This window comes from Aythya fuligula, chromosome 7, assembly GCF_009819795.1.
Source record: "Aythya fuligula isolate bAytFul2 chromosome 7, bAytFul2.pri, whole genome shotgun sequence".
NCBI classification, from domain to species: domain Eukaryota; kingdom Metazoa; phylum Chordata; class Aves; order Anseriformes; family Anatidae; genus Aythya; species Aythya fuligula.
This window is the reverse complement of record NC_045565.1, coordinates 23,181,238-23,208,166: the sequence shown is the minus strand read 5'-3', so window position 1 is coordinate 23,208,166 and position 26,929 is coordinate 23,181,238. Positions and strand designations below refer to the sequence as shown.

The 26,929-nt window shown below is 68.3% G+C and overlaps 5 protein-coding genes across 5 annotated transcripts in view; 1 reads left to right on the top strand and 4 right to left on the bottom strand.

The window, feature by feature from the left end:
• Positions 1-304: 304 nt before the first annotated feature.
• On the top strand, positions 305-6,995 carry R3HCC1L (R3H domain and coiled-coil containing 1 like). The gene is made up of 8 exons (XM_032191212.1): positions 305-377; positions 1,176-1,468; positions 1,529-2,578; positions 5,608-5,783; positions 5,875-5,945; positions 6,087-6,182; positions 6,310-6,450; positions 6,572-6,995. The coding sequence occupies exons 1-8, from the start codon at positions 305-307 to the stop codon at positions 6,625-6,627; spliced, it is 1,956 nt and encodes a 651-aa protein (XP_032047103.1). The 3' UTR covers positions 6,628-6,995.
• A 1,909-nt stretch (positions 6,996-8,904) lies between these two features.
• LOXL4 (lysyl oxidase like 4) lies at positions 8,905-13,571 on the bottom strand. The gene is made up of 14 exons (XM_032191210.1): positions 13,292-13,571; positions 12,981-13,159; positions 12,660-12,871; positions 12,118-12,156; positions 11,805-12,030; positions 11,517-11,700; positions 11,207-11,361; positions 10,735-10,902; positions 10,418-10,580; positions 10,056-10,299; positions 9,604-9,719; positions 9,386-9,522; positions 9,072-9,183; positions 8,905-8,975 (listed from the first exon to the last, which is right to left on the bottom strand). Exons 1-14 carry the CDS (start codon positions 13,569-13,571, stop codon positions 8,905-8,907), a joined length of 2,286 nt encoding a protein of 761 aa, XP_032047101.1.
• Positions 13,572-16,027: 2,456 nt separating this feature from the next.
• On the bottom strand, positions 16,028-19,793 carry PYROXD2 (pyridine nucleotide-disulphide oxidoreductase domain 2). The gene is made up of 16 exons (XM_032191209.1): positions 19,664-19,793; positions 19,313-19,332; positions 19,033-19,126; positions 18,885-18,958; positions 18,641-18,787; positions 18,351-18,504; positions 18,158-18,219; positions 17,936-18,033; positions 17,661-17,802; positions 17,433-17,567; positions 17,257-17,329; positions 16,992-17,148; positions 16,736-16,890; positions 16,498-16,604; positions 16,296-16,416; positions 16,028-16,110 (listed from the first exon to the last, which is right to left on the bottom strand). The coding sequence occupies exons 1-16, from the start codon at positions 19,791-19,793 to the stop codon at positions 16,028-16,030; spliced, it is 1,752 nt and encodes a 583-aa protein (XP_032047100.1).
• Positions 19,794-20,821: 1,028 nt separating this feature from the next.
• Positions 20,822-25,188, bottom strand: HPS1 (HPS1 biogenesis of lysosomal organelles complex 3 subunit 1). The gene is made up of 18 exons (XM_032191771.1): positions 25,084-25,188; positions 24,794-24,931; positions 24,577-24,719; positions 24,252-24,360; positions 23,877-24,037; positions 23,695-23,797; positions 23,508-23,612; positions 23,313-23,382; positions 23,136-23,203; positions 22,655-22,822; positions 22,408-22,584; positions 22,271-22,338; positions 22,050-22,172; positions 21,899-21,964; positions 21,598-21,742; positions 21,392-21,505; positions 21,207-21,289; positions 20,822-20,989 (listed from the first exon to the last, which is right to left on the bottom strand). The coding sequence occupies exons 1-18, from the start codon at positions 25,186-25,188 to the stop codon at positions 20,827-20,829; spliced, it is 2,109 nt and encodes a 702-aa protein (XP_032047662.1). The 3' UTR covers positions 20,822-20,826.
• Positions 25,189-26,096: 908 nt separating this feature from the next.
• The window catches only part of HPSE2 (heparanase 2 (inactive)), a 96,689-nt gene continuing 95,856 nt past the window's right edge, over positions 26,097-26,929 (bottom strand). The window contains exons 11-12 of the mRNA XM_032191208.1: positions 26,479-26,625; positions 26,097-26,402 (exon numbers count right to left, since the gene is read on the bottom strand). Of these exons, the coding sequence (XP_032047099.1) occupies positions 26,237-26,402; positions 26,479-26,625 (313 nt within the window). The 3' untranslated portion in view covers positions 26,097-26,236. The remainder of the gene's footprint in view (positions 26,403-26,478; positions 26,626-26,929) is intronic.

Sequence of the window (26,929 nt, the reverse complement as noted above, 5' to 3'; positions counted from 1 at the left end):
CCGTGCCGGGCTTGCTGGCGGTTTCGTGAGAGCCGGGAGAGACCCATCCATCACGCCAGGGCTCTGCGGGGAGCGCTGCCTCCATCCATCCGTCTGTCTGTCTGTCCGTCTGTCCATCCGGCAGGCACGGGCTTCCCGGCCGGCCGCAGGGCACAGTGCGCTCCGGCTGCCCGGCACCGCCGGCTCTCCGAGCGGGGCCACGGGCACCGAGCGTGCCACCGCCGGCCGGGGCCGCCCGTCCCGGAGGCTCGGCGTGGTTCACGGGGAGGGGAGAGGAGCCTAATGTACCGGAGGTGCCGCGGAAATGAGAGCCTTGGACGGATTCCTGGCCCTATTGATCCGCCGGCAGTTTATGCATCCTGACATTCATAATCTCGGTAGGCTCTGATGCTCCAGATTAATGGGCCCAGGGGCTGTCCATCCGTCACTTCACATTAATTACTGAAGAGGTGTTTTTCCAGTGATTTACCTGACAGCGGCCCGTGATGAATACCCCTAAACAGAGTGGGCAGTGATTAATCACGGGGCCCCGGCCCAGCCCCGCTCTGCCTTCCCCTCAGCCCCAGCGCAGCCCCCCACCCCATCCGTCTCCATAAACGCTGCCTGATGCATATTTATAGGGGCACAGGGCCTGGCAGATAGCAGCGCGCCCGGTTGTGCCAAAGATGATGAAAAATAAATCTCTGCCGGGATGGGGCAGCCCGGGAGCCTGGCACAGCCAGGGCTCCTCGCCAGGATGTCCCCGTCCCGACCTGCTCAGCGTGCTGGCACCGGGGATGCTGTCGGGCTGTGGGTTTGTGTTCAGCCCCGTGGGCAGCCCCCGTCCCCTGCCCAGCTCCTCTGGCTGTGCCAGTCCTTGCAGCAGCGAGTCCTGCCGGTTGCGAGGCGCTGCAGGCAGCACGGCTGCCTCTCTGCTGGCTGCCTTTCAGCTCGGCCAGACCTTCAGTATTTGCATCTCAGCTCCTCTTCTCACACCCTTGTGCCAGGTCCCCGCTGCAGCTCCGTCTCCGTGCGCGACGCGGTCGCTGGCTGCCCCTCGTCCCCGTGCTGCAATTCCTGGTGCTCCAGGGATGGGAGCGCTGGGTCTGCCTCCTACCTGCCCACCCCGCTCCGGTGCTGCTTGGCCCGGGGGCTGGCCAGGGTGCGGGTGGCACTGACGCTTCTCTCCTCCGCAGGCGGCGGTGGCACCATGCAGCCGGAGGCGGAGGGCGGCCGGGCGCGCCGCAGGAAGCCCGACATGGCGCTGTACGTGCCCAAAGCGCGGCGGGAGAGGGCGGCGCAGGAGGCGGCTGCGAAACACCGGGAGCCTGAGAAGCAGCGCCCGGCACTGGACGTCGGCCGGGGTGGCTCCGAGGGGCAGAGGCGAAGCCCCGGGGCCAGGACGCACGTGGGCAGAGCAGCCGGCAGAGAGAGCAAGGCGGGCGCTCGCCCCAAGGAGCCCCGGGCAGCCTCCGCTGGGGATGGAAGGGTACCAGGCACGCACAGCCGGGGCTCCAAGGCTGACACAGAGCCGGGAGGCAGCCCGGAGGGCCCGGAGGTATTGCCCAGTGCGCAGGAGCCAAGCCTGGATCTGAGCGCTGCCCAGCCCTCGGGCAGGCAGGACAACGCATCTCAGGATGCGGGGCTCAGGGACCGAAGCTGTGGGGTGATGAGGACGGTGCCGGACCCGCTGACCCCACAAGGTGCCCAGCCTGGGGCTGCAGGGGTGACCTCAGAGCCTGGGGGTGACCCCGATAGCCCAACGGCAGCTCCGCCGAGTGAGGTGTGTCGGACAGAGCCAGGTGGGTCGGAGCATCGGGGGGACAGCACCCCAGAGCTGGGCAGGGACCTCTCCGGGTGCTCGGCACAGGGTGCCCTGCAGCAGGCAGGGGAGGGCAGCTTGGGCAGTGCGCCCCAGCTCAGCTGTGAGGGTGAAGGTCTGGAATCCCAGAAGGAGGAGAAAAAGGAGCACGGGGCGTCTCTCCTCACAGGGCAGAGCGAGGGCTGTGCCCCCGGGGAGGAGGAGGAGAGGCAGGGAGGCAGCGCCGTGCCTGCCCCAGGAGGAGCTGCCTGTGAGGCCGGGTGCTCAACGGGTGGCGTGGGTGCCGAGTTGGTGCCACCGGGGCAGGGCGCAGGCAGCACAGCCCAGCTCCTGCCGGAGCACACGGGGCAGCTGCCGCCCGGCAAGGAGCAGAGCGCTGCCGGTGCTGGGGATGCCGCTGGGGAGGGCGTCCCTGCGCCCCATGGCAGCACCGGGGCTGGGAGCAGCGTGCTGGGGGCAGAGAGTGGCACCGGGGAAGGGGCTCCAACGGGAAGCCACGAAGCCCCGCCGTCCCTGGAGCTGCTGTGCCGCGGTGTGGAGCAGCTCTCGGCTGGGATCTGGGCTGAGGAGCAGGCACAGGCGGATGAGGATGAAGACTCGCTGCAGCAGCACCGGGAGGAAGAGGAGGAAGAGGAGGGAGGTCCTCGTAGCGGCTCCCCAAAGCCAGGGCAGGACAGCACCGGGACCCAGAGCCACGGCAGCCCGGGCGGCGAGGAGAGCTGGGATGCGCTCTTCAACGATGACGGGGACTGCCTGGACCCACGCCTGCTGGAAGAGGTGAGCTTGGCGAGTCGGTGAGCGTGGGGACAGCCGGGGGGTGGCTCTGGGCTCTGTCCTGGCCGTGCAGCCTGCTGGCACTTCCAGCCACCCCCCGAGGGCACGAGTGGTGCCAAAAAGTCCAGGAGGGTGCTGCCGGGAGCTCCTCGCCCCTGCCTGGACCCGTTCCCCTCCTGTCCGTCGGTGCCAGCGAGGCCCTGTGAAGGCTGGGGGGGATCTTCCCTTTGCAGTACATAAAGTGCACCCAGTAAAACGTGCTCGAGAGCCGTAAACTGCAACTGCACCCTCGTGAAAGCAGGGCTGGTAATAAAGAAATGGGCTGAGACGTATGGGCTCCCATTGAAATAGCAACATGAAGTTTCCTGAAAACTACATCTTCTTAATCAGCTGTGGCTCATTACCATAGCCTCCTGTAAGCGTGTGCCTAAATTTACTACAATTAGCTGCCTTGCACTGGGAGCCGTGCCGTTCTCCTGCCGCTCGCAGGGAAAGCTCGGCTTCTGCAATGAGCCTGGAAATCCATTATTGCATTTTAAATCAGCGGCGTAAAGCTGGTAATGTTCGGAATGACATTAATGGACCCAAAGTAACAAACAGCACTAATATTACAAACGAATGTCCAGCCCTCGCCGAGAGCAGGGCTCCGAGAGGCGGACGGTGCCGATGATAGGGGTGTGCAGAAATGGGATTAGCTCCGGGGGGTGTTCCCTGGGCTTGCACGGGGACGTGGCCGTGCCGTTTTGTGGTGTGGCCGTGGGATGCTGCGGGCAGTTTGTGCCACGCAGCGCCAGTGCTGGCTCTGAGGAGCTCTGGAGCACCCCTGTTACACCCCCTGTGCACTCGCTCTGAGTCCGGGTTGGCCTTTCCAGGGAGCTTCCCCAGATGGGTGAAAAAGGATCCGAAAAGGGGATTTATCCGTGAAAAGTTGCCGTTTTTCCCCCTCCACCCTCGGAGCCTGGTCGCTTCCCGATGCCTCCGAGCTGCTGGGAGGCAGATGCGCCTGCTCGGGGAGGGTTCGGGCTCTTGGGGAGATGTAGCTGTTGTTAATTAACTAAAAGGACAAGAAAATTAGTAGCGTTCTTCGTCATAACTGAATCCTTATGCGCTGCGGATAGCCGGCAGAGAGCAAGATTTATGACGTTCTGTGTCGGGAAGAGATTTCTGATAGCAGACGGCTATTTAATCTAGCAGGAAAAAACATAACGAGATCCACTGGCTGGAAGCTGGAGCCAGCTGAAGCCAGACTCGAAGCCAGGCGCACGTTTTTAACACGGAGGGTAATTAACCGCTGGAACAATTTCCTTGCAGCCTTGCTGGATTCTCCGCCAGCTTCCCGAGGCTAAACCCGAGCCGGGTGTCGGTGTGTGAGGGCCCTGCTGTGCCTCCCCGGGGCTCTGCCCTGCACGAGGAGCTGTGGGGTGAGGACAGCGCCTGGGGCACTGCGTGCTGCTGGTAGCATCTCTCCAAATCCGTCCCTGCAAGGCAGGGGGGTGGCTGAGGCACCTGAGTGTGCTCGTGCACCTCTCAGCACCTGCATGGTGCTGCTCCGTGCTGCTCCAGCTCACCTCTTGGAGCAGGAGTGTAAGCAAGGTGGGATGGGGCTTTGGAGAGCAGCGAGCCGTGGCAGACACAATTCATGTCCTGGGGCATCCTGCCTTGGCCATCCACGTCCCCCAGCTCTCCCTAGAGCCTGTCCATTGCAGGGGAGGGCAGGGGACCTGTTGGGCCGTGCCTGGTGTGCAGCTGAGCCCGGCTGCCAGCCGGCTCCAGTCCTTGCTGCCCCGCCACACTCGGTGATTTGTGAAGGTCAGGGACTGTGCCGGCACTCCGCGCTCCGGCTCTCCAATCATCGGCTCGGTGCCTGGCGCTACCCCAGTGCCCTGCTCCCTCGAGCATCACGGCAGGGCTTCATCCTGCTGCCTCGTGTCCCCCGCAGTGGGCAGGGGTGCTGGAGCCCAGCCTGCTGAGCCTCTCGGCCGATGGGAGATGGTCCTGCCCGGCAGCGCTGGGCTGTCCCGCAAGCTCCATAACTCAGCTCTCCCCTCCGCCGGCATCCAGCCGGCCCGGCGGCACCCCCTCACCTGCCGTGAATCCATCTTCCCCATAAAATTGTCGGAACGAGCACTTTTTATTGACTGAGCTGCCCGGGATTTATGGACTCTAACCTTCCAGCCGTGGTGCGCTCCGCTACGACCGCTCGGGGGATCGGGCTGGGGACCCGGCTGAGTTATGTGCCTGCTCCCCCGCAGCGCGCCGCAGCCCCTTTCCCCCTGGCACCACATATTTTGGGAAGCTGAGGGGCAGCGAGTGGTGCTGGGGGGGCCCATTGGCACTGGTGCTGCCAGGGCACAGGGGAGCAGGGTGGCTGCGTGCCCCCGCCGCGTTGTGCAGCCGGCAGTGGGAGGCTGATGCCTGTATTTTAAAGTGAAGGTTGAAAAATTGGAGAGGTAGAAAAGAGCTACAGCCGTCATCTTTTAGGGCTGGAGAAATGCCCCGCTGTGAGATACTAAACGAGCGCAGCCCGTTCAGCTTATCCAGGCGAAGGCTGAGAAGTGACTTGATTACCACGAGCGAGTGCCGTCACGGGGAGGGGACGCCTGGGACCCAGGGCTCCTGAATCCAGCAGAGAGGCAGAACGAGAACCAGCGGCTGGAAACTGAAGCCAGACAAATTCAAATTAGAAATAAGGCATAAATTGGTAGCGGCGCAGGTAGTTAACCGGTGGAACTGGCTCCCTGGGGGAGCGGTGGCTTTCCCGGCGTGGTGCTGCTGGTGTCTGGCAGGCGGCGGTGCGGGGAGGTGGCACGGGGCGCGCTGATCCCCGTGCTCATGGTGGGGTGTTCCTAATGGAAAAAGCAACCATGTGGTGTGAGCGTCCCAGTGGCTGGCTCCCAAAGTCCCACTGCTGTTAATCCAGCAGCAGGGCTGGTGTGTGGCACCGGGGCGAGAGCCTGGGCAGTACTGGCCATCCACCAGGCGTTGCTGCTGGTGCCGGGGTCGCTCAGCACTGTCCCTGTCCCACCCCGCAGCTCTTGGGGGGCCAGAAGCGCCGGCAGAGCCTGCAGGAGCCCCGCTTTGACTACTATGGGGCCGAGCCGGCCGCGCCGGACCTCAGCGATGATGAGCTGCCCCACGTCATCGAGATCTACGACTTCCCCCCGGATTTCCGCACCGAGGACCTGCTGCGTGTCTTCTGCAGCTACCAGTGAGTCCGCGGCTCTGCCCGGTGCTGCGGGCTCGGCGCCGGGCCCCGCTGGCAGCACCGGTGCCTTGCTGACCCCCAATCTCTCCGGCAGGAAGAAGGGCTTTGACATCAAGTGGGTGGACGATACGCACGCCCTGGGCATCTTCTCCAGCCCCATAACAGGTACTGCTCCGAGCAGTGGGGTGTTCGGTGGGAGGGCAGAGGGGGGACGTCCCCTCCTGGCACCGTCTGGGCGCACCCCTCGGCTCAGCCGTGCCCCATGGCCGTGTGGGGCTGCCTGGCAAAGCACCACCTTCCCTGCAGCACGTGATGCCCTCAGCACCAAGCACCTGATGGTGAAGACTCGCCCGCTGTCCCAGGGCACCCGGGCGGCCAAAGCCAAGGCCAGGGCGTACGCCGGTGAGTGGGGATGTGGGGGCACCCCCAGCGCGCCGAGCACCCTCATCCCGGTGCCCTGGCTGGGCTGGGGGCCGTGCCAGCCCCCTGGCTGGGTGCCCACGCTGACGCCCCCTCTGCTCTCCCCCAGACTACCTGCAGCCGGCCAAGGAGCGCCCCGAAACGTCGGCCGCCCTGGCACGGCGCCTGGTGATCGGCGCCCTGGGGGTGCGCAGCCCCCAGACCCCTGCCCAGCGGGACGCCGAGCGCAGGAAGCTGCAGGAGGCTCGGGGTGAGCTCTGCCCCCGGGAGCCTCTCCCTGCGCTGCCGTGGTTCTCTCCTGACCCCGGGGAAGAGCCCTGGGCAGCTGGGGGGTGACGGGGGCTCGGGATTTACCCAGTTTGTCCCCGCAGAGAGGAAGCGGCTGGAGAACAAGCAGCGGGAGGATGCCTGGGAAGGCCGGGACTGAGCTGCCTTCGCTTTCAGCCCTGCTGGAGGTGCCGCCGGGGGCCCGAGCCCCTCTCTGCAGGCAGGCACCTGGGGATGGAGCTGGGCCTGCCGCTGCCCCATGGGATCTGTGCAGGATGGTGCTGGGGCACGGCCACGGGGTGCTCGAGGGCTCTTTGGGGCTGTGCAAGCGCTGTCCCCGTTGGGTGCCACCAGCTGGTGCTGCCCGTCCTGCCAGGACAGGGTCCCCTGGTGCTGTGGTGGCAGCCAGGGAGACGCGGGGAGCTCGGCGGGGACAGCGCCAGCCACGCATTGTGGGTCAGCCACGGCCATGCCGGGCCTTGTGAACGAGAGTGTCTTTTATTTTGCTAATAAATACCATTTATTTTGCCTCGCCTGGCCTCTGAGGAGGGCACACAGCAGCGCAGGGTGCCCAGCTTCTCCTCCCTGCATCTCCCTTGGCGTGTGCCACGTGTGTGCCGCGTCCCCCAGCCGCTGCAGGGGCTTTCCCCCCTGCGGGGCGGTGGGTGAGCGGCAGGAGGGGCAGGGAAGGGCTGGAATGTGCTGGCAGGGCCCCTGTTTACATGCACGGCCCCGAACAGCGGGGCCCTTGTTGGGCTGCGGGAAGGGCGGCCCCATTCCCACCCCGGCCCCGTTCCCGGCCCCGTGCGGGGCTGTGATGTGGGCTGCGCACCTGGGCCCGGCGGCGGGGGGCTTCCTGCCCTGCCCCGCAGACCTGCCTTTCTCCCAGGGCCGTGGTGCATCAAAACCCTAAAACCACCCCTGCTGCCCCACAGCCCCCAAAACTCTCAGGGTCCTTGTCTGGGGGGCTCTCGTGCCCGCAGCAGCAGGTTGGGAGTGCTCCTGCTGCCTTTCCGCCGCCCGTGCCAGCGGGTTGTGTGTTTTGGGTCACCTCGTGGCAGCCTCCCCGTGTCCCCTGGCTGTCCCCCAGCTGGGTGGCGGAGGAGCTGGTCGTGACCCCGCGGCGGTGGCTGCTGCCTGCCCCTGCTGCCAGCTGGGAACCGTCTCGGCCGCGGCTCTTGGCAGCGAGCGGCCGGGTGGCTGGGCCAGCGGAAAGTTTCCGGGCGAGAGGATGCGCTCACACGGAAAGCATCTTCCCCCGGCACAGCGGGGAGCAGGGGGAGCCTTGGCCGGGCGAGCCTCCGGCGGCACGCGCCTCGCCACGGGCCTCGCTCGCCCACATCCCGCAGGGCTACCAGCACTTGTGGTCCTCCACGTGCGGGGACAACACGTGTGGAGCCTGTCCTGGCACTGAGGGGGGAGAACGGGGGCTCACAGCACCCCTGTCCCAGGCTGGTGCAAGCTGGGGGCATGGGGATGGGGTTTGGGATGGGGCAGAGCGGAGGTTTGAGCTGCCGGGAGGGGTTGGCAGTGCCCAGAGGCTTGCTAGGTGGGATGCCCATTTATATCCTTAAAAAAATAACATATGCTGGAAACCACCCAGGGGAAAGAAACGGAGCATGGGCACGTTGTCCCCTCTGTCCCCACCTTGCCCTGAGGAGTGAGAGCTCCCAGGGGCAGAGCAACCCCATCCCTGCTCCCGGGGCTGCTCTGGGGCCGGGGAGCTGCCAGGAACAGCCTGGGAAAGCCCAGCACAGGCTGCAGCCGTGGCGGCCGGTGGGCTGGCTGCCGGCCCGCGCTGCCGCAGAGCTGGCCGTGCTGTGCTGTGCTGCTCCGTGCTGCTCCTGGGGTCAGGCAGTTCAGGGACAGGGTGCCCCGGTCTGCGGGCACTGCTGGCTGGGAGCTGGAGCCGCCTGGCACCGGCCCCACGCAGCCTGCAGGAGGGCTGGTGGCCCTGGGTGGCAGGGAGGGGACCTCCTGGGGGCAGGATCTGTCCCTGCAGGGCCCAGCTTTGTGGTCCTGGAGGGGAAGGAGCGGGGAGAGGGGACGTGCATGGAGCTGGGCTGGGCTGCTAACCGGCTACGTGGCCCTCTGCCACCACACAGCACCCTGTCCCATTGCACAGCACCTTTATTGAGGACGCGACTGCTGCACGGGTGGCAGTGCCCGGGGCCCGTCCTGAGCCCGGGGGGGCGGTGGGGCTGGGCGGGCAGGCTGAGGTAGTCGTCCTGGGGGGCACCGGGGTCCCCCCCATGCGTCCTGCTGGCAGCACAGGGCTCGGTCCCTCTCTGGTTGCGATGCTCATCCCCATCCTCTGCAGCAGCATCAATAAATACAGAAGGCTTCGAGTCCCTGAGCTCAGTCGGGTGCTGCCGTGGCTGGGACACAGGCTGGGAGGCCCCCGGGTGCCGGGGGGGCAGCGTGGCGAGGCGGGGGCTCACACGAGGTTGTTGGCCAGGCGCTCCCGCCGCTCCAGCTCGCTCACCACATCGGCGCCATAGGCATCGCCTGGGGAGGGTGATGGTGGTGGTAAGGGGAGTGGGACCTGCGGCACCCCTATCCTGGGCATTTCCCACTGCCCCCTCTGCCCCCGGCCCTCCTTACTCGTGTGGCAGCCGTGCACCCAGACGCGCTGCCCGTCGTACTTGCACTGGCACCGCATCACGTTGTTGGAGAAGTCCGACTCGGCCACCTCGTGCTTGGGGTTCACCACCACCTGGGGAGGGCAACGGGCACGGCTGGGGGCACCTAGGTTGTGCCACCGTGCCTGCCACGCACACACCACCATGGGGACACGTGGGTGGCCACGAGAAACCCCAAAGCAGGCAGTGGCATGCACCCAGAGTGCTGGTTGTGCCCACAGACCCCAGCCCTCACTTCCTGTTCCCGTGTCCCCCCCAGCCCCTCCGTGCCCGTACCTGGAAGGTGTAGCTGCCTGGCGGCACGTCGGTGATGTCGATCCACTGGCAGTCGATGTCGTGCCGGTAGGTGTCCCAGCACCCCACGCTCACCCCCTGCTCCCCAAAGTTGGCGCAGGCGAAGCGGCGCTGGAGCCCTGAGGACAATGGGGGGGGGGGGACATGAGGAACGGAGGGGCTGGGGGGGTCCCCATGCCCTGCTCGCAGCTGCCACCTACCCTCGGGGCAGTTGGTGTCCTCCAGGCAAAAGCTGGCCTTGTGCCCTTCGGCCACCTTGGAGCCGTTGAGCGTCAGCAGGTCGTAGTGGGTGAAGACCTCGATGCTGTGGAAGTGCCTGCGGGGACAGGGGGTGAGCGGGGGCCGGGGCAGGACAGGGAGCGTGCGGCCGGCCCCGACGCCGAGCCAGGAGCAGGCAGCACCTAGAGGCGAGCGGCTCCGCACAAATTACAGCCTTGCAGCCAAATAAAGCCCTAATGACAGTGCCGGCCCGGACGCTGCTAATTACCCCGGGCGGGCCGGCCTCTGCCAGGGTGGGGGCCGTGTAGGAGGGACGGCGCCCAGCAAGCGCCCTGCAGGGCACCCGCCCTGGGCAGGGGGCACGGGGCTGCCAGGTCCCCCCGTGGCCAGCCTGGCCCTGCGCAGGGACAGCCCTGGGACGCAGGGCACCCACCGGTGGCACTGGTGCCAGGTCCAGGCGTGCCGTCCCATGCGGGGTCGGAAGTCGGCTCTGCCCAGGTTGTGGATCTGGGAGGAGAAGCGCAGCAGGCGGCGGTGGCCGTAGGGCCACTGCATGCTGTCGGCCGAGCGGGAGAGGCAGCGCTCCTCGTGGGCGCAGTACAGCAGCGCCAGCGGCCGGTCCTCCAGGTAGGCAGTCTCCTGCACCAGCTGCGCGTTCATCACCAGGTCCGGGGCGTCTGGCAGGGATGGGAGCGGTGGGGACAGAGCTGGTGGCCACCAGCCTGCGCCACCCCGGCCACGCAGGGCTGTGTCCCGGGAGAAGGACGGGCGCCCCGTGGGCTGCCAGGTACTCACGGGCGGTGCAGCTGACCCCCGCTGAGAAGCGTCCCCCGCCGCTGGGGCAGTGCACGGGGCCGTGGCGCTGGCACTGCTGGAGGGCCAGCTCGGTGCCCGAGCAGCGCACCCCGCTCATCAGCACCTCGGAGGCGTCGGGGCTGCCCGCCCAGTACCAGGTCTCCTGGGCAGGGGGGAGCACGGCGCTCAGACCAGCCCTCGGCTCCCCGGCACTGCCACCAGGGCTTGTCACCGTGTCCCCACGTGCCCCGTCCCAGCTGCTGAGCCATCCCAGCACACCCAAACTATGCAGCCCCTCGTGCCGGGATCCAGCTCACCTGCAGGGCATGGCTGGCGAAGCCCAGCCCCAGCTGCCTGCAGACGACCATGGCCTCATTGAGCCCCCACTGGGCACCGCACACCGCGCCCCACCGCAGCTTGCCCTGCACCGGCACCAGCACCTCCACGACGCCCTCCTCGGGGCTGCGCCCCCCGGCCAGGCGCACCTGTGGGCAAAGAGGGGCTGAAATGGAGCGTGGGGCAGCCCCCCAGCCCCCTGGGAGTGGGTCAGGTAGCACCATCCATCCAGCTGAGCCTTCCTTCCACCTTCCTCTTCCTCCCACGAGAGCACTTTCACCACTGGCTCATCCTGAGGATCCCACACCAGCGTGGTTTGGGTGGCTCTGCCCGTCCCCATCCCCTGGGCCACACTCGGAGCATCCACACTGGGTGGGGGCTTGGGGTGCTGGGGCAGGGGCTGTGCAATGGGGCCGGGGCTCAGCGGGTGCTGGCGGGGAGGCAGGGACTGACCTGGCTCTGGAAGTCCATGTGGGGCACGTGGCAGCGCACGGCCGCGTCGTTCTCGTGCCGGCACCCGCTCTGCTCGGCGTCCTGGAAGCGGCACTCGCCCAGGGAGCGCTCGTGGCCGGTGCAGCGCACCTCGCTCATGTGGATGGGGCCCAGGCCTGAAGCAGGGGGGGGACATGAGTGCTCCTGCCCCTGTGCCCATCCCGGATCCCCCCGCACACCCCTGGGTGCTCCAGCAGTGCGCAAAGGGCTTTTCCCTGCGCACCTCCGAGCCCAGCAGCGCCCCAATTCCTTGCCCCATCTCCCACCTCACCTTGGCCCATCCGGGCTCCCACCAGGGCTTGCTTTGCCGTCCCGTAGCCCAGCTGCCGACACACCACGCTGGCCGCCGCCAGGTCCCACCGCTTGTCACACACGGTGCCCCACTGCCCGTGGCGCAGCACCTCCACCCGGCCCTCACCAGCGTGGGCGCCCGCTCGCAGGCGCACGGGGAGGCCCTGGCACGGGGAGCGGCCCCATCAGCGGGTGTAGGGGGGGTGCCCGGGTGCTGCTCGGCCCCAGGAGCCTTCCTTAGGGGGTACGGGGCCGTGCTGGGGCTTACCTTTCCCTGGGAGGCTTTGCGGGGAGGTTTCTTGCCCCTGCCCTTGCCTTGCTGGAAGGCAGGGCCAGGGATGCAGCTGACGACGGCGTGCATGCCGCGGGGACAGGAGTGCTGGCGGGGGGCCGGGGGGGCCAGCTGCGTGGGGCAGCGGGCCAGGTGGGGCTCCGTGCCCTGGCACTGCACCTGGTGCACCCAGAAACTGCTCTTCTGGCTCAGGTTCTTCAGGCTGCCGAGGGAGAGGAGCGGGAACAGAGGTATTTCGGGGGGAGAGAGGCTCCCCTGCAGGTGTCCCCTGCCCAGAGCCGGGCCCTACCTGGAGCTGGGGTCCTTCAGCTTCATGTTCCACAGCTTCCTGCAAGGAGCATGGATGGAGGTCAGGGGGGGCTCAGCACCCCCACCCCGTGCCCCTGCCCTCCCCAGCACCCCACGGCAGCAGCTGGGGCTGGAGGGTGCTCCCATGGCAAGCTGGGGCCCTCTCCTTGGTGGCAATTCCTGCACTGGAGCTGTGCCCCGGCAGGACAGCACGACGCCTGGCACCAGCAGGGGCTCATTATGGGCTGTATTTATAGCCCCAGCACAAGGCTTGGCTCTCCTGTGCCTGCACCCACGCTGTACAGGACAAGGTTGGGGAGCATCCTGGCTGCTGCCCAGCCCAGCTCTGCCCCCCTTGAAGCCCCCGGGAAGGGGGCACAGGCATGGACAGGTGCCCCACACACCCAGCCGTGAGCGCACCCCTTCCCTGGCACCCCCCTTCACCCTACTGACCACCGTGCCCCAGCTGCACGTCCCAGGACCCCCACGGCACATCCCACCAGCCCGCTGGCACCCTGCCCCACGGCTCATCCCATTCCCTACCGGTAGAAGTTGGTGTTGACGGGCTTCTCCTGGGGGAAGCCCAGCATCCCGCAGACCACGCGGCTGTTGTTCCTGGTCCAGCCGGCGTCGCACACCTGCCTCCAGCGCCCGTTGTGCTTCACCTCCACGGCTCCCTCCGTCACCGGCATGCTCAGCTTGGCCCGCGCCAGGATGGGTTTGATCCGCACCTCCTCCAGGCTCAGCCCCGGTGCCTGCAGGGTGGGCACGGGGGGTCCAGGATGGGACATGGGGTGGAGGGTGGGGACGACGGGACCTGCCTCAGCCCCTCGCCATCCCAGTGGGCGCCTGGTCCCCACTCACCTCTCCCAGCAGACCAGGGGCTGCGGCCGGGTCGGGGCCGCTGTGCAGGCGCTGCCCTGAGCACACCACGCCGGTGTCCTCGCCGTGGTGGCAGTCGCTCACGCCCCAGCCGTTGTGGGAGCACTCGGCCAGGGAGGACTCGCTGCCCCCGCACCTCACGTTGTCCAGCCAGATGGGGCCTGGGGGGACGGACGCGGGCTGGGGGTCACCGCTGGTGGGACCCCCTCAGCAGCACGGACCCAACAAGCGCCCTCCTTCATGCCGCCCCCTCCCGCAGCACCCCACGCACGTGTCCCCCAGCTGCCCCTTACCTTCCCCCTGGCCGTAGGTGGCACTGTGCGTCCAGGTGATGGCCGCGGTGTAGCCCAGCTGCCGGCAAGCCACGGTGGCCGCGTGGAAATCGAAGCCATCGTCGCACACGGTGCCCCAGCGGCCCTGGTACAGCACCTCCAGCCGGCCCTCCCCGGCTGGCCCCCGCGGCCCCGCCAGCCTCAGCTGCAGCCCCGCCGGCTCCTGTGCAGCGGGCACCACCCGGCACAGCAGCAGCACCAAGGGCAGCAGGATGGGGCTCGCACCAGCCGGCATCGCCATCGCAGCTCCTGGTGGTGGGATGCCTGGGGACAGCCCGACTCTGAGCCCCTGGGGAGCACAGCGGGGTGGGGAGCTCCCACAGCCCCCCCGTGCCCCAGCAGCGTGGTGTGGGGGGGATGTGGTGCCCCCTCGCATGGCAGGGGCATCCCCGACCCCATGCCGTGCGGGATGCAGGGGTTGTTCCCTCTCCATCCGGCACACAGCCCTGTCCCCATCCCCACACCTCTCCCCCTGCACCCCCAGCCCCCCGAGGTGCCCGAGCCCCCCCGGGCCAGCCCAGCACTCACCCTGGGTGTCAGCACGGGGCAGATACGGGGCAGGCAGCGGCGTGGGGACGCGGTGCTGGCTCCTGCTGGCCTCCAGCAGCTCTCCTGCCTCCGAGCACCGCCTGCTGCCGCTTTTATGGTGCGGCGCGGTGGGACGCCCCGGGTGGGGGCCCACGCTGCCCAGCCCAGCCCCAGCCCCCCCGCATGCAGGGCCCAGAGGCCGGCCCTGCACCCTGCCCCCCCCCAGCCCCACTCTGCCACCTTGGGGCAAAGCCACCCATGCCCACCTCCAGCAGATTTTGGGGGGTGCAGAGCACACATGGGGCAGCCCCCCCACCATAAGCCTGCCCCTCCCGGCCCCAGGATGAAGCCAGGACCCCCAGCTGGGGCTGCCCCCCGCCCAGCATCACTGCACCGCGGGGCTGGCCCCCAGCCAGGCAGAGCACGGCTGTGCTGGAGGTGGCAAATTGTCCCACGGGGGGGTCCCCAGGAGGACACCCCACACCCCATGTGGTGACTGAGGGGGGTGCTTGGACATGGGGTGGGCGAGGACTTGGGGGGGGCACTGAGCCCAGCAAAGGGAGCCTGGGAGGGGCAGGGGGCAGCACCTTGGCTATCCCTGAGCCAGGCTGGCTGCGGGGGTCCCCAGGTGCTGCCCCCCCCAGCCATGCAGACAGGGGGTGCCCCCCCAAACCAGCCCCTGGGGCACCCCGCCGCCTGCGCCCCGCCGCGGGACGGGGATAAACAGGAAGCGCCTCTGCCCCGGCCGTGGCCACCGGCTGGCCAGGAATGTGCCGGTGGCTACCGGGTTGTTTGTTTGGAGTTAAAGCAGCCGGTTCCTGCCGGGACGAGCCAGGAACAACACGGCCGGGAATAGCCCGTGAGCTCATCGCCACGTCCCGCCAGGGCCCTCGGCACCCCCCCGGCACCCTGCGTCCCCACGCAGGGCACCCTCACCCCCACCCTGCTCCTCGGCTGGGCTGCTGGCATGTGCTGCGGCATCTTCTGGGGGTGCCCGGGGAGGATAAAATGCGGATTTGGGGCCACGGGGGCCACGTGGGCCACGGGGCAGCGGCTGGGCTGTGCTGCAGCCATGGGACGGCGGCCAGGGGAAGCCCTGGGGAAGGGCAGGGCTGGGTCCAGCAGCGGAGCTCGTGACTCACGGAGTCACCACGGCTCTCAGTGTCTGGGTGTTTGGGAGCTCAATTGCCTGAGTGTGCGGCCAGGAGCCCCCCCTCGGCTCCCAGGGGATGGCTGCAGGTGGGTAGGGCCACCAGGGTCCTGCTCCCAGCTCTGCCCCTGCTCCTGGGGGGAGCGAGAAGAGGGCAGGGGGGGCTCCGAGGAGCTCTCGGCACTGTGCCCTGCCACGGCCAGGCTGGGGGGCATCCCCTCCTTGCTGCCACCCCCAGCCCAGCCCTCGGGGCTCGCCGGGCACCGGCACCTGCGGCAGCTAAAAATACGGTGCTGCAGCAGGGCAGCCCTGGGCGCGGGAAGCTGTGGGCAGCGGGCGGGCGTGCGGGGCTATTCTCAGAGGGCTGCGGGCCTATTCCTGGCCGGTCAATATTGATTCAGCCAGCTCAGGTGCAGCAGCGCAGCCCGGAAGCGCCGTATTTAGGGCCCGGCGGGAGGAGAGGCTGGGAGCTGAATCGGGAGCATTGTCCCCGGGAGGAAGAGGGCAGGGAGAGGATGTGAGCTCTGTCATCTGCTGCGAGCGGCGCCCGGCAGCGGCACGGGGCAGCGCGTGGCACACCCAGCGTGGGCTGCCTGAGCCGGGCTGCTTGTCCCCGTTCACCCTGACACTCTGGTCCCCTCCAGCAGGGCCCCAGGGGCTGCACCAGCAGCAGTGCAGGTGGCACAGTGCAGCCCATGCAGGGGGGACACAGGGTGGGCTCTGTGCTTGCACCCCAGGACCAAGGAACCCCATACAGAGAGCTGAAAAACCATGGGGAGAACGCCAAATGCAGAGCCCCTGGCTGTGTTTATTTCTGTGGGTGCCACAATGCCCAGGGCATTGGGGTGGGCTGGGGAGGGGGTCAGCCCGGGTCCCAGCAGCCTGCCCCACACGCACAGGGGGTGCTGCTGCCAGTGCTTGGCCCGCTGCAGTGGTGGGAAGCAAGGTGGGGACAGCAGGCTCTGCCTGGGGACAGCAGGGCTCACTGCAGCCACATCCCCATGGAGGTGAAGTCGGCGTCACCGCTGCTGTCTCAGGTGCGTGAAGTCCCCGAGAGCCACCCGGGCTGCATTGCGTCCCGCTGCTCCCATCACGCCGCCTCCTGCAAGGCAGAAACGGGGAGCAGTGGCCCCAGCAGCGAGGGCTGCACCAGGGGGGCTGCTCTGCCTCACCGCCAGGGCTGAGAGTAGCAGAGCTCACACCTTGTGCTCCCCTTGCCCCTGGTCCATGCGCCCTGCCCTCCTCCTGCAGCCCCTCGGGGTGTCCCCAGCTCCCAGCCCTGCTCACCAGGGTGTGCTCCGCTCCCACACAGGTACAAGCCTGGAACTGGGGACCGGTAGCCTGAGTAGGATGGTGCTGGCCGGGCAAAGTACAGCTGGTCCAGAGACATCCCTCCGTGGAAGATGTTCTGCAAACGGAGCCCGGGCTGTGTGAGGGGGCTGTGCCTGGCTGCTTGCTGTGCTCAGTGCTGAATCTGCACGGTACCCACCCCACCGGGCAGCCCGAAGACCCTCTCTAAGTCCGGGGGTGTCAGGATGTCCCTGCCGATGACGGATGCCTTGAAGCCTGGGGCATAGGCTTCGATGCAGTCGAACACTAGGGAGGGACGGAGGCACTGGCAGGCAGCTCAGGGGCATGGTGACCGGCCCCTGAGCACGAGGGTGGCTGTGCCTGCAGCAGGGACCAGCGCTCCCGGTGTTACCTGGCTCCGTGCACATGCTACGTACCCGTGTCTGCATACGCATTTCTAGCCTGCTCGTCCCAGGGCTGCCCACCTGCCAGCTCGTACGGGGTGTACTGGGTGAAGAGGGACACAACGTGGCAGCCCCGCGGGGCCAGCCCCGGGTCCAGCGCCGAGGGGATGCACAGCTCGATCATAGGCCTGCGGGAGCGGGACTGAGCCACCCCAAACATCCCCCAGCACTGCCGTCCTGCCCCTTCTCTGGACACCGTGGGCAGGGAGCGAGGCGGGGGGGCTCCTACCTGCTGGAGGGGTGCCCGCCAGCAGCCTCGGTGTAAGCCTGGTGCAGGAGGTGGGTGCCCTCGCAGTTGAGGTGGATGGAGCACTGGTGGTGGGGCAGGGGCTGGCCATTGCGGGCGTTGGGGGCAGCCAGGAAACTGGGCAGGCGATCCACTGCCACTGGGATGGGGGGAGGAGACCGGGGTGCAGTCCTCCGAGGAGCCCTGCAGCCTTGTGCTGGTGTGTCCCCCAGCTGGGATGGTGGAGGAGGCAGCCCCCTGCACCTACCGTTGATTTTGGTGACAGGGGAGCGCGTGTCGACATGCCGGATCCGTCGGGTGAAGTCCTCTGGGAGCTGCTCCTGGAGGGGGACGGGGGCACCGCGGTGATGGGGCCGCCACGGGGCAGCCCAGCCGGGGGGTGACAGCCCACCGAGCCCCGTGGTGGCCCCGCGTGCCCCATACCTGGGGGGTGAGCTCCAGGAAGGTGATCTGGGGGGAGGCGTTGGACAGCACCACTTTGCTCCTCACCTCCGTCCCGTCCCGCAGCACGACGCCCTGCGCCTGCCCGTCCCTGCCCAGCAGCACGCGGCTCACGGCCTGGGCAGAGGGGAAGGGGCCAGCACCTCACCCGGCTTCTCCCTGGGGCCACCGGGCAGCCCGTGGAGGTCCCCGTGCCCAGAAACCCGGTACCTTCTCAGTAAAGATGTGTGCGCCCCGGCTGGCTGCTGCGCGGGCGATGGCTTGGGACAGGGCCCCCATGCCGCCAGCCACGTAGCCCCAGGCGCCGCGCCGCCCCTCCAGCTCGCCCATGACATGGTGCAGCAGCACGTACCTGCAGGGATGGGGACAGAGCTCACCCAGCCCCCGAGCCACTCCGGCAAGCCTTGGGGACACACTGGGCTGAGCGGGGTGGCCTGGAGGGGATGGCGTGGCCGTGAGCCCCGGGGAGGGGACGGGGCCCTCACCCGCTGCCAGGGCTGTGGGGGCTGCTCATGGCTCCAATCACCGCGTCGGTGGCCAGGGTTGCCTTCAGGGGCTCCGACTCAAACCAGTGATCCAGGATCTGGCCCAAGAGGCAAGGAGAGAGCTGGGCTCAGGGCTGGGCTGCAGCCGGGTCCTCGTGGGCACGCAGGGATGTGGAGCGGGTGCCAGGAGGGTGGCTCCGTGCCACTGCAGCCGGCACACACCTTGGAGATGGGGGCTGTCAGCACCTCGTAATAGCGGGGCAGCTGCTGTCCCAGTGCCAGCCCTGTGGGGAGAGGCAGCTTTGGGGTCTGCACGGCTGCACCAGGACACAGCCACTGGCACCTGGTGGGGCTGAGGCCAGGCAGGAGCCCAGGTGCAGGCACACAGCCATTGCCAAGGGGATCCCAAATGTACCTGCCCGCAGCAGGGGCTGCAGCGCTCGCAGGGATCTGAGCCGCTGGAGCAGGGAGCCCTGCCCCAGGGCAGCTGTATCCACAGGGGGGGCATCCAGCAGTGGGTCGATGGCAGCCACCAAGCGCCCCATGAACGCCTCATACTCAGGGTAAGCCTGGAAGGGGACAGCAGGAGGCCAGAAGGGACTGAGCCATGCTGGGTGCAAAGGACACGCCGCCACGAGCATCCCTGCTGCTCCACGGGGCAGGGCAGCTCCTCGGGGCTTTGCTTTGCCCCGGTCCCTGTGGTACCTGAGCATCCTTCTGGGAGAACTGGGCGATCTGCTGCTGGGTCTGGGCCATGTCGTGCCCCAGCAGCAGGGAGCGGGGTGGGCTCCTGTCCTCCAGCAGCGGGGTGAAGGAGTAGGGGTCCCGCGGGAGCACCCTCAGGCCATGCCGCTGCGAGACACGGAGGGCAGTGAGACACGGAGGCAGCAGTGTCACCCTGCCGTGTGCCAGGAGGTGCTGGTGGCCCAGCTGGGGACGGGCACCGTACCTGCAGCTCCAGCTCGCTGTAGATCTGCGGCCGCAGCAGGCTGAGCAGGTAGGATGCGCGGGAGAACTTAAAGCCTGGAAGATGTGGGGTGGTGAGGAGTAAAAGGCGGCAGGCAGGGGCCAGGAGGACGTAGGGCACATGGGGATACCTGGCACGATCTCCTCGGTGACGGCCGCGCCGCCCAGCACGTGGCGCTTCTCCAGCACGGCCGTGCGCAGCCCTGCCCGCTGCAGGTAGGCAGCCTGCGGGGAGCGTGGCATCGTGCTGCATGTGGCACGTCCTCCTCATCCCGACCACCTCCCTGACCCCTCACCAGGGTGGTTCCCACTTCCCAAACCCGTCCGGGAGCCCCCAGCCCCTGCTCTTGCTGCAGACACTCCCCAGCCCCACAGCGTCCCCAGGGTGAGCGCTCTGCCTCCGGTACTCACTGCCACCAGCCCGTTGTGCCCTGCAAGGAGAGACAGAGGGGAGCTGAGCCCGGCTGAGCCAGGACAGCCCCATGGCACAGCACATCCCCCCACATCAGGGACGCAGGCACCCAAATAACAGCCTCTGGACACCGTAGGGAGCATTCTCTTCAACCCTACATCCCTGGGCCCCAATGGGGCAGGGTTGGTGACAAAGGTGACAGATCCCCCAGCTCTGCGCTGACCCCTTATCCAGCAGCACGCCAGGGTGTTGCAGCACACACCCATCCGTGCCAGCCCCCATGCAGCTCCCTGGCACAAGCAGCACGCTGGGGGCCGCCCCATCCCCACCAGCTCCTCGCCCTGCCTTACCTGCCCCGATCACCACCGCATCGTACTCCTGCTGCAGCCGTGTTGTGGCCCCGCTGTGAGCCAGGCGCCGTCCCCGCAGCCCGCGGGCAGCACAGCCCATGCCCAGCCTCGCAGGGAGCCCGTCCGCCATCTCCACACCGTGCCTGCAGCTCCTGGACTTTGCTTCCATGGCCACACTTCTCACGGGGCACGGGGAGGGGACAGGGGGCCCAGGGCAGGGGACACCTTGGCACAGGGCCGGACGCTGCGTCCTGGGGCTTGCGGGAAGGCTGGGCAGGACGCGGTGCCCACAGCAAGGCACCAAGCCCCGGCCAAGCATTGCCTGGGGCGTGCAGGGAGGCTGGGGAGAGGCAGTGTGCAGGGCCAGATCCTGCCAGGAGCTCAGCCCCCCCGGAGCAGCTGGGAAAGGGGCAGCCTGAGGCTGGGCTTGGCTCTGGATCCACAGCTTGTGCTCAGCGGGGCAAATTCCTGCCCGGCAGGATGGGGCAAAGGCCCTGCTGCGGTCCAGCGCTCCCCAACCCACAGTGCCCAGCCTCAGCTGCACGGGGCAGCGGCTGCACGGCCCCGGAGCTGTGCAGGGGGAGCACCAGTGCCTGCCCAGAGGGCTCGCACGTGCACCGACACCAGACGTGTCTGGCGAGCACATGGGCTGCCTCGGCTCTGCCGCGTGCTGGCTGCCCAGCTCGGCCCCGCCGTGCCCAGGAGCTGCACGCAGGCACAGTTTGCATCCCGTGCACCCCATCCCTTGGGGACCCTGACCCCATCAGCCCCACATTTAGGGGCGCGGGGGGGGGGGGGACGGGGTGCACCCCGTGCCGTTCACCGCGTAGGTTTGGCTGCAGCGTTTTGTTCTCCGGCCAAAGCCAGGCAGCGGGGCCAAGCCAACGCCATAAATCCTGCTTTGGAAACGCGCTTTTCAACAAGGCCGTGATTTGCCAAAAAGCTCTCAGCCCCGCTCCCGGCCCGTCCCGGGAGGCTGCTGGGTGCCAGCCAAGCAGGCGGGGAGGGGAGAGGAGGGCAGCACAGCCCTGGCCGAAGAGGGGGAGGCTGCACGTGGCCGCCCCCAGGCATGGCTGGCCGTGCACCCAGCTCACGTGCACCCCCTGAAAGAGCAGCACGAGCAGACGTCCGCACCCCGCTTTAATCCCGGCCCCGGGGGCGGCTCAGAGCAGGGGGATGCGGGAAGGCTCCCAGAGGCGCCGGGCCAAGTCGCAGGCCTGCTGCACCACCAGCTCGGAGGGGATGATGCCCAGGTGCACGGTCAGCAGCTCGTAGCACTTCACCACCTCTGTCTGCTGGTTCTTGCTGTAGTAGCGCAGCAGCTTCCTGGGGGGGGCAAAGTTGGGGTGTTGTGCAGGGAATGGGTCTGCAAAACCACCCCCTTTTGGGTCATCTTCCCCTAGAAAGCCCCTGCCAAGGACATCCCTGCAGCCCCAGGACCGCAGCTGCAGGCTGCGTGGCACCCAGCACGGGTACCCCCCTGCTGCCCCGTCCCAGCAAGGGCAGACACCGGTGCCAAGCAGCAGGGCTGGGGGCTGCCGACCTGTAGTAGTCTCCTGCCAGCATCCCGATGGGAGCCGAGTCGTCGGAGAGGACGGGCACCTCCATCACCTCCAGCTTGTAGCCCTGGGGACGAAGACAGCAGAGGGCAGGCCCGTACCAGGGAGGGGAGGAATGAGGGGCCCGGGGTGCTGTGAGAGGGGCTCAGCCCCATCCCACCCCTCCTACCAGCTCGTTCTCAAACCAGAGGAAGTAGGAGCAGCAGTAGTCGCCGTCCTGCAGCATCAGGGTCGTGTAGCCCTTCTGCAGGTATCGCCGGGCCAGCGCCACCAGGGACCAGACCTGGGGGACAAGGGGCACCCGCAGGCTGAGCACCAGCAGCCTGCACAGCACTGGCCCCACTCAGGCGCTGCTGGGCCGCATCCTGCCCATACCTTGCTCTTGACAAACTCGGCCAGAGGCCCCTTGCCCAGCTCCGAGCTGGACTTCTCCGCCACGCTGAGCGACGGGGCCATCATCTGCCCGGCCGTGCGGTCGACGTAGATGAAGTGCACCAGGCCAGGGAAGTCCTCCAGGTACGTGGGGCCGGTTAAGGGCGTCCAACAACCTCGGTGCTCTTTTGGGACAGCCCCCAGGCCTCAGGAAAACCCCCCTGACCGCCTTCACCTTGCCCCCATGCCCACCTCTGCCCTCCCTGCGGGGGTCCCGGCCCTGCCGAGGCACGGTGAGGGATATGACACCATGGTGATGTTGCGCCTGCTCTTCACCAGCAGGAAGTCCCGCCAGTCCAGCAGCTTCTCCCTGCCGAGGAGAGGTGCGGTGAGAGGCCAGGACCCCCCCCCAGGGTTGTGGGGCAGCCCCCCAGGGGTGCGGGTACCCCCCTCACCTCATCAGCTTCTGGGCACGGTCCCGCAGGCCCTGTGACAGGCTCTGGCTGGCGGAGCTGAGGAAGAGCTGGCGGTACACGGAGCAGAGCTGCCGCTTCACCATGCCCACAGCCTGCAGCAGCCTGGGTCGGAGGACAAAGGGGACACGCTTTTGGTTTGTGTTCAGCACAAAAGGGAAATCCCTGGGGGCTGCAGGCATCCCCCCCCACCCCGTACTCACTCCAGGCTGCTCCCAGGCTCGCTGCGGGAGAAGGTCTTGTTCTTGAACTCCACCCAGGCGTTCTGCAACTACAGAGACAGGGCTCAGCGCCTGGCCAGCGGGACAGAAGGATGGGGTCCTTGCATCCCCGCTCCCACCTGGATGTCCTGCCCGCTAAGCTTCTTCACAAACTTGTCCATGCGCTGCCGCAGCTCGGCCAGGAAAGGGAAGCTGCGGGCGGCTCCCACCTCCTGCCCCTCTTCCAGCTTCTTCTCCAGCAGCAAAAACCCATCCAGCAGCTGGTGCAAGGTGACGGCCACGTGGGTCGTAGGGCCCTGTTGGAGAGGAGGGAGAGGGGTGAGGCAGGACCCAGCCCAGCTCTGCTGCCTGCACCTTACAGCTCACCTTGGTCAGCAGCACGAGGGAGATGCCCGGCCAGAGCGGGAGGCAGTGCATGGTGTGGGGCAGCAAGGGGCAGTAGCCGTCCCGCATGTTGACATCCAGGAAGATCCTCCTGGGGTTTGAAGCTTCAGGAACCAGGGGCTCCAAGGTCTGGAGCAGGTCCTCTGCCACCTGGGCAGAGATCAGGGATGCTCAGCCCCCTGTGGGGACGAGCCAGCCCGCACCAACCCAGAACCTCCTGCAGGGACACGGGGGCAGAAGCAACGTCCTGAGAGCTGCAGCCAGGCACAGCCGAACTGAGCAAGCTGGAGGGGCCACACAGCAAAACATTGGCAGTGAGGGAAGCGCCCAGGAATCCCGAAAGAGCAGCACACAGAGGGGAGGCTGCTCGTGAGGGATAAGTGGCGAAGAGCAGAGGCAGCAAAGAGAACCACGCCAGGCTGGGGAGGCACGGACCCGGGAGCAAGTCTCTGCCCACACTCACCTGGACATCCGCAGAGTCTGCATCCCCAGCAGCCGCCGGCTCAGGGCTCTCGGACGAGCTCTCACTGCCTGCAGGGAATGCAGCAGCTCCGCTCTCCCTGCCAGTCCCCCACACCTCCCCAGTCCCCCTGTGGGGCTGCAGGACCGGTGCACGGCTCCTTCCCAGCCAGGCACTCACCCGTGCTGTGTCTGCCCGGCGAGGGCTGGGGCGTGTAGTAAACCTCGGGCGTGGAGAGATCGTCTGTGTCCTGCCAGCCAGGAGGGGCTGGATCAGCCGTGCCCTGCAGGCACGGCTCTGGTGCGGGCAGCACCGCCAGCATCCCACGCTGCAGCTCCCAAAGTCCCGGGCCCTGGGGCAGCCACCCACTCTCACCTGATCATCTGACTCCTTCTCTGCAGCTCCGTGGGAGCTGGCGCTGCTCACGGGGATGCTCTCGCTTCTCTTGGGTCCGTGAGGCAACACCTTCCCTGCTTCAGACTTCCGAGACAAGAGGAAGAAAATCAAGCCCTGGCCCCCAAGACGTCAGCCCCCCAGGGGCTCCCCAGTCGCTGCCCAGCACCTGGGAGCCGAGCTCCTCCTCGGCGCTCTGGCTGGGGTACAGGTCCTGCACCAGGAGGATGAGGATGAGCAGGTCGGCGGGGCGGATGGAGCTGGCATTGCGGCTGCGGAACGGCAAACGGAGGGGTCAGGAGGGGTGGTGAGCTGCCCCGGGAGGGTTGGTGGGGCCGGGGCCGGGCGCACCTGGAGTAGAAGGCCAGCAGCTTGGTGTGCACCAGGAGGAAGGCATGGCCCACCTCGTCCCCGCCGCGCTCGGGGCTGGCGTTGATGTACTGCACCACCTGCCTCTCCAGGAACTCGATGCACTGCTCGCACAGCTGGGGGTGGATCAGCCGCTCCACGGCCTGTGGCATGGCAGGGAGGGGGCTGAGCCCCCCCAGACCCAGCCACACAGCCCCAGGGCAGGCCTGGGCTGCTCCCTACCCCCGTGCACCCCATGGCATGGGGGGCTCCCTACAAAGAACCCTGCCCCAGATGCCGTGACCCCACACAGCATCACACCCTGCCAGCCTGAGGGACATCCCCGGGCTGTGACCAGCAGGTCCCAACGCACGGTACCTCCACGGCAAAGCTCTGGTCCTCCTCTCGCAGGCGGAGGTAGGTCTCCAGCAGGCCCCGCAGCAGGCTCCAGACGCGCTCCCGCTGCTCCGAATCCATCGGCCGCAACCTGCCATGGCCCCAGAGCATGAGCCACGCGTGGGACATCACCACCCCGGGCGGGTGGACACCCCCAAACCCAAACGGCAGCCCAGCAAAGAGATAGCAGGAGGGGATCCCACTGTATGGGAGGGTCTCAGCTACAAGATGTGCTCCCAGCTGCCCCGTTTCACAGCTCCCTGGACCCCCATGCCCCAGCCCGCCCCGTCCAGTGGTCCCCGCTCACTCCTTGCGGATGAGGTGGGAGTCGAGCGTGACGAGGCCGCAGTGAGCCTCCACCAGGCGCCGCAGCACGAAGAGCGTCCTGCGCAGGTCGTCCTCGCTCTCCGTCCCGTCGCCGTTGACCGCGATGTACAAGCAATCCCCAAACTGCAACACGCAGCGGGGTCAGACCCGGGCTGGACGCCCCCCTCCCCGGCTCCCCCTGCCCTGCTCTACCCTACCATGTGCAGGACGTGGAGGTGCTGCCCGTGCTCGGCCCTGAAGCAGGTGTAGGTGTCCGACAGCTTCTCCAGCAGCGCCGTGCAGGAGATGATGAGGGGCGCGAAGAGCGTGTTCAGGCTGTCCTCCACCGCCGGGCCCTGGGGCGCACGGCCGGCTCAGCACCCCGGGACCCCCGCACCCCCTGCCCCATCCCAGCTCCGCGCCCTGCCCCTGCCCCCGGTGCCCCCCGCCCGGTCCCGTCCATCCCGTCCCGTCCCGTCCCGTCCCGTCCCGTCCCGTCCCGCCCCACCTGCACGGCGGCAGCGGCGGGCGGCTGGAGCCGTCGGAGGAAGGCGGCATCAGCCCAGTAGAAGAGCAGCTCGGCGGCGCTGCTGGCGATCAGGACGCACCGCATGGTCTCCCCTCCCCCGTGCCACCGGGACCCCGCAGCACCGGGACCCCGCGGCTCCGCCCGCCCCGCGCCGCTTCCTGCTCCGCCGCCCGTGGCCGCCGCGCCCACGCGTGCAGCGCCCCCGGTGGCCCGGCGTAACCCTGCACGGCCGGGACCGGCTGTGCCCCGCTCCCGGTGCCGGTGCCGCTCCCGGTGGCGCTCCCGGTGCCGCCCCGGGATGCTCCGTGCCGCCCCGCTGCCGCCCCGCCGCGGACAGAAGAGGCCGTGGCGGTGGACAGCCCAGCTTTATTACCCCTCCCGTCCCGTCCCGTCCCGTCCCGGTGCGTCCCGGCTGCTCCAGCCCGCACCCCCGGTACCGGCGGGCAGCGCTCCGCCATCCCCGCTCGGGCCGGGAGCTCCACGCCGCGGGGCGCGCACCCCCTGCCTCCGGGCTCACCGCTGCGGGCCTCATTAATTTAATTACCAACATTTACAGCCGTGGGCCCGAGCCCTGCCCGCACGGCCCGGGGCAGAGCCGGCCGCCTCCTCCTCCCGGGCCGACCCGCAGCATTCCCGGATTACCCCCGGAGCACCCCCGGAGCACACCCGGAGCACCCCCGGAGCACACCCGCAGCATCCCCGCAGCATCCCCGCAGCATCCCCGCGCTGGTCCAGGCCGTGCCGCGCTCGCAGCGGCCGAGCGGCAGCAGAGGGAGCTGCTTCCATGCGCTTGCTGCGAGGCTCCGGGGAGGGTGCCCGCGCTGGGCTGGCCGCCCACGGCGCCTCCGGAGCGGGGCCCGGCCCCCAGCCCTCCCCGGGAGCCCCGGGGCTTCTCGCTGCGGCCCCGCTGCCCCCCCCAGTTCGCCGTCGCAGCGGCTCCGGCCGGGCAGAGCGGAGCGTTTTTGGCCAGGGGTTGGAGGAGGCTGCCGAGGAGGAGGGCGTCCAAGGGTGCGAGGCCGAAGGGCGCGGTGCGGAGCCCCCGTGGGGCCGTGCGGGCTGCCCAGGAGGCAGCGTGTCCCGGGGATGTGCGTGGGGCAGGAGCGGGGCTGCCGGCTCCGTTCTGCGCCGTGGGCTATCGGTACCGGCAGGCCAGCGCGTTCACGTTCTTCACCACGTAGAAGCTCATGGTCAGCGGGGGGATGACCAAGGTGCGGCCGGCCCGCAGCGGACGAGGCTTTAGCTCGGGGAGGGTCCCATCGTCCACCATGGCCAGCGGCTGCCCGTTGAGCTGCACCGACCTGCGGGGCCAGAACAGGGTCAGGGCATCGGGGCCGGGGTGGCGGTGGCAGAGCCAGCCGTAAGCGTGGCACTTACTTGGAGTGGAGCCCGTCTTTGCCGTAGGGCTGCAGCAGGTACTGGTGGACGATCTTATCCCGCAGCGTCCCCGCCAGCTTGATTTTCTTCCGGGAGCGGTGCAGGTTGATGATGTAAAGGGTGATGGACCCCCGGACATAGTTGTGGCTGCGAAGGGGAGAGCGGGAGCTGAGGGGTGTGCTGGCACGTGGCCTGGGGGTGTCACCTCTGAGAAAAGGGCTTGGGGGTGTCTGTGTGAGAACCAGCCTTCTGCAGCCGCCTGCATGGGATGCTGCCACCCTGGCTGCCCCTCCATGGGGAGATGCCACCTCCCCATCGTGACACCTTTCCAACCATCCCCTGCTCTCCTCAGCCAGGGGTGGCACAGCTCGAGGTGGTGCTGTGCTGGTGCCCACAGCAGGGGTGGTGGTCCCGGGGCAGCCCCCCAGGGCCTCACAAGGAGGAGGCTGAG